The 4,291-nt window shown below is 46.0% G+C and overlaps 1 protein-coding gene across 1 annotated transcript; it reads right to left on the bottom strand.

Annotated features, from left to right (window-relative positions):
* Positions 1-2,834: 2,834 nt before the first annotated feature.
* LOC149246697 (uncharacterized) lies at positions 2,835-3,772 on the bottom strand. The gene is made up of 2 exons (XM_089442263.1): positions 3,491-3,772; positions 2,835-3,326 (listed from the first exon to the last, which is right to left on the bottom strand). The coding sequence occupies exons 1-2, from the start codon at positions 3,770-3,772 to the stop codon at positions 2,835-2,837; spliced, it is 774 nt and encodes a 257-aa protein (XP_089298389.1).
* Positions 3,773-4,291: the final 519 nt, after the last annotated feature.

The following is a 4,291-nucleotide window of genomic DNA, read 5'->3' as shown; positions in this document are numbered from 1 at the left end:
CAAATTCCATAACTACCGGCCCTTTCGGCAACATCCCGCGGAGCGTGGACTAAGGTCTCAACCAAGTTAGCAGGGGAGGGTGTTGGAACCAGGTTTCCGCACCCTTGGGATGTCTAGATGTGATCTGGGGATTTCACGCACCGTTCTGTAACCTCCCACTGCTCTGCTTCCACACAGATTCGGACTAGGGCTATTTCTTGATACTAATTACTTAATGATTTATTATAGATTAGATCTACTTATGGTAGTCTTTAAGCAAACATTTAATCAAGATAACCAATGCGCGCATTCAAAAGAGATACAGATTTACATTAACCCAGAACATAAGTGTATGCATATAGATTCAACTGAAATATTGACCATAAATCAATCAAATCCACAACAGTTCAGCTTTGACACAGTAATTTGGAATCAACTTATCTTTATTCAACTTCTTTCGTTAATACAACCAGCTCTATCTTGCACACTCAACTGTAGAGGTCCACGCACACAGCTATGGACTCTACCACACCTCTGTGCACACAGCTACAGAGCTTCTATCTACCACTCAATACCCTCGACTCAGACTTACAGACGCGCATATAACCTTCACAGAGCCATAGCACTACATATCATTCTCTTCCAAAAAAATTGCCTTCTACCCTTAGAGCCCCTCTCTATTTATACATTCCTATGGTCCACGGACCATGGGCAAGCCGACTTACTTCCTATTACTCTATATTATTTCTTGGCCAGACAACCCTTTGACTCAACCTTTTACATTTCGTGCTTTGCATATTTTAAAGTTTTACAATATTTTTATCTAACTTATAGGCTCTCAACCCCAAAACTGTTACGTAGGACCTCCACTACCCAACAGTCCCCCAACACAATCATTATGACTTGTCTCGAGTCACTCGTCGGTGCAGCAAGACGCACTGCCTTGGCTTCGCAGTTCACCTCCCCTTGAGTGAAGTTCTTCATCCTACTGCTCCTTCATTGTCTCCTGCAACACTTCGTCTAGCTCCTGCTTCATTGTTTCTACCAATTATCGCAACTGAAAATTCTCATTTTGCTCTGCTCAGTTAACACAAAACACCCCCTCATAGGATTTTAGCTCTAGCGGGGGAGCCGCATACGGGACCTCCTTGTACCACTGCAGCCACTTCCGACCTTCGCATCTTCTCTTTGCACTGTCTGTTACAGCTTGTGTTGTGATTTTGCAAGACCCTGGCTGTTGTCCACGAGATCCCAATCCTCAAGGTACATCATAGATGACTTATTAACTGCACTTCTACCAGTGGTCTCCGTCTTTCCATCCTTTCGCTTTTCTGTTGTGGTTTTCCAGCCCGCCCATGGGCGAGGCTGCGGCACCCAGACCAATTCTGCTTCGTGTCTACCATTTTTTGGTGCATCCCCTACTATCGATGTTGAACTCTGTGTGGTGCCCGTAGCTGTCAACACCATGTTCTTCAGAGAGCCCTGCATCTCCATTGGCAATATAACCACCCTTGGGCTTACTCCTTGTGCATAGATAATGAAGAGTTCCATAGCAGTAGGAAGGCACAATAGCTTGCGGTTCTCAGAAGTGTAGCTTGCTTGGTGGATGCCCCCCCGTGATTTATAAGCGATTCGAATTTCAAATTCACTGGCTCCCGCCTATTCTGGTGCCCTCACATTAAACTGGCTGCAGATCGTTCCATATCTGGCTCGTACGCCTTCTCTTAGTTGCTCGTCATCCACTCCCTTTTGCCATGATGTAGACATCTTGTCATGAATAGTGATAGCAACAGCATCTCTTTTCTTATCAATGTATCAGCGCCACCCTTTCCACGCAACCGCGACCCTTGTGATAGGCCAAATCTACGCGCATCCTAGCAGTCACGCCTCTTTCCCCCATACTGCTTTATCATCCCGCGCTCTCTTTCAACTAGTTGGAGCGGTGAGACTGTCCTTCGGGCGGTTAGTCAGGTGGTCAGCCCACCCGTGTAGAGCTTCAGGCGACTGCCATTCACTCTTCCCGAGAAGGGGTCTCCATTAAGCATGGCAAGCTAAACCACGCCCCCATCGGTAACTTCTTTGATGACATAGGGTCCCAACCAATGCATTCGGAGTTTGCCAGGGATTTTCTTGAACTTGCTATCATATAGTAATACTAGATCATTTTCCTTGAAAGTGTGCACCTTGATATGGCGATCATGCCACGCTTTCTCTCATTGTTTCTGTACTTGCTGATGGAATCCAACCAAAAATCAGTCCTCCTCTAGTTCCTCTAGTTGCGCAAGCCATTCCTCCAAAGCCCCGCAGTCAGCCATACCTATTATTGCCGCTATTCGCAGACTAGCAACAATGTATTCCATAGGCATGACAGCCTCCTTTCCATAGACTAACCGGAAAGGTGTCTGACCCGTCAAATTCTTTCACGTAGTTCGGTATGCCCATAATACAGTAGGGATGCGCAAGTCCCAATCATTTCGCTGCGCATTACAGACCTTGGTCAAAGCAGTCTCCAAAATTTTGTTGAATGCTTCCACGGTCCCATTCGCTTGCGGGTGGTATGGCGTAATCTTTTGATGATATATCTGGAATTCCTCAATGAGTGCGCTGATCGTTTCATTTAGAAAGTGTGTGCCCCGGTCGCTCATGAGAATTTTGGGACATCCAAACCTTGTCAACATGTTCTCGAACAAAAACTTCGCAGCTGTAGCAGTCGTGCAGTCCTTAACCGACTATGCCTCTACCCACCTAGTCAAATATTATGTCACGGTGACGATATAGCACGTGCCCATCTTCCCTCGAGGTGTGATAGGTCCTATGAAGTCGATTTCCCACTTATCGAATGGTTGTAACGTCATCTATGGTTTGAGCAACATTTCATCCCTCCGCGATGGTTTCTCGGTCCGTTGACAGACGTCGCAGGCTCGACAATATGCTTTCAAGTCCTGATGTAGAGTTGGCCACCATAGTCCTGCATGAAGAATATTTTGTACTTTAGCACGACCTGCAAAATGTCCTCCAGCCACCCCGCCATGTGCTTCGGCCAAGATTTTTCTATGCTCGAATTCAGGCACATATCTGCGTAATATTTTGTCGTTGCCCATTTTGTAGAGATGTCCTACAATAACGGTAAAGTCTACTGCGTGTATCACCAATTCTTTCTTCTGCTGAACGGAATATCCTTGTGGCACAGTTCCCATGGTCAAGAAGTGGATTATGTCCTCAAAATGGCCATCCGCGACGCGCACAGCATACAGTTGTGCATCCAGGAGTCCTTCCTCTAAGTTTGTGGGCTCTTTGCCATTCTCAATTCGGGACAGATGATCTGGGCCCGCGTTGAGATGTCCCGACTTTATGATGACTTCGAAGTCATATTCTTGAAATAACAGCAACCACCTACAAATGCGCCCCCCAACACAGGCTTATTCACTAGGTATTTTAGCACAGAGTGGTCAGTATACATCTTGAATTGCCCTCCGAGAAGATAGTGGTGGTATTTTTGAAGCGCATATACCATCGCCAATTCCTCTCGCTCATTAGTGGAGTAATTCTTCTCAACTTTTGATAATTGTCGACCGGTGAAAGCAATCGGGTGATCAATTCCCTCTACGCTTTCTTGAGTAAGTATCACACCCAATGCGATACATGACACATCGACATGCACGTGAAATTCGATGTCCCATTTTGAGAAGACCAATATCGGGGCAGATGCCATCTTTTCCTTAAGCGTTTCCAGACTTTTGTCGCATTCCTCATTCCAACAATAAGTAGCATCCTTCTTGAGCAATTGTTCCATTGGCGACGTGATCTGTGCATAGCTTTTTATGAATTTCCGATAATAACGAGTGTGTCCTAGCGTGGCGCATAATTGTTTGACACTTCGGGGTGCTTGTATATTGAGTATGACGGCGATCTTTGCCGGATCCAACATTAGACCTTGCTTACAAACCACATGGCTGCGCAGATTCCCGAAGGGGACGAGGAACGTACACTTCTTTAGGTTTAGCGCAATCTAGTGCCATCGGCAAGTATCCAGCATTAAACGTAAGCCTGCGATATATTTCTTAACCAGCCTAAATACGGTCCAATCATCAAGATATACTTCTAAGAACTTATGTATAAATTCCTTGAACTCAGCTACCACAATGCATGAGAATATCGATGGCACGTTCTTCAGTCCAAAGGGCATCACCGCATACTAAAAGCAGCCCCATTAAGTGGCGAAAGTTGTCTTGCCCCTATCCTCTGGCGCGATCTTGATCTGGTGGTACCTCGAGAACCCGTCCGTGAAGGAGTAGGCTTCATGTCCTCCCAC

The sequence above is a fragment of the Pinus tabuliformis genome, chromosome 7, assembly GCF_031772625.1.
Source record: "Pinus tabuliformis cultivar Carrire ecotype Pingquan chromosome 7, CPIR1, whole genome shotgun sequence".
NCBI classification, from domain to species: domain Eukaryota; kingdom Viridiplantae; phylum Streptophyta; class Pinopsida; order Pinales; family Pinaceae; genus Pinus; species Pinus tabuliformis.
The sequence above is the reverse complement of the archived record's forward strand: the minus strand, read 5'-3'. Positions and strand labels throughout refer to the sequence as shown.

What these genes read in the sequence shown, in the direction of transcription:
- LOC149246697 (XM_089442263.1), bottom strand. Translation starts at nt 3,772, where the DNA reads ATGGAACAATTGCTCAAGAAGGATGCTACTTATTGTTGGAATGAGGAA. An exon ending in AGCGAGAGGAATTGGCGATG is followed by an intron (nt 3,327 to 3,490) that starts GTATATGCGCTT and finishes GTCATCATAAAG; the next exon opens with TCGGGACATCTCAACGCGGG.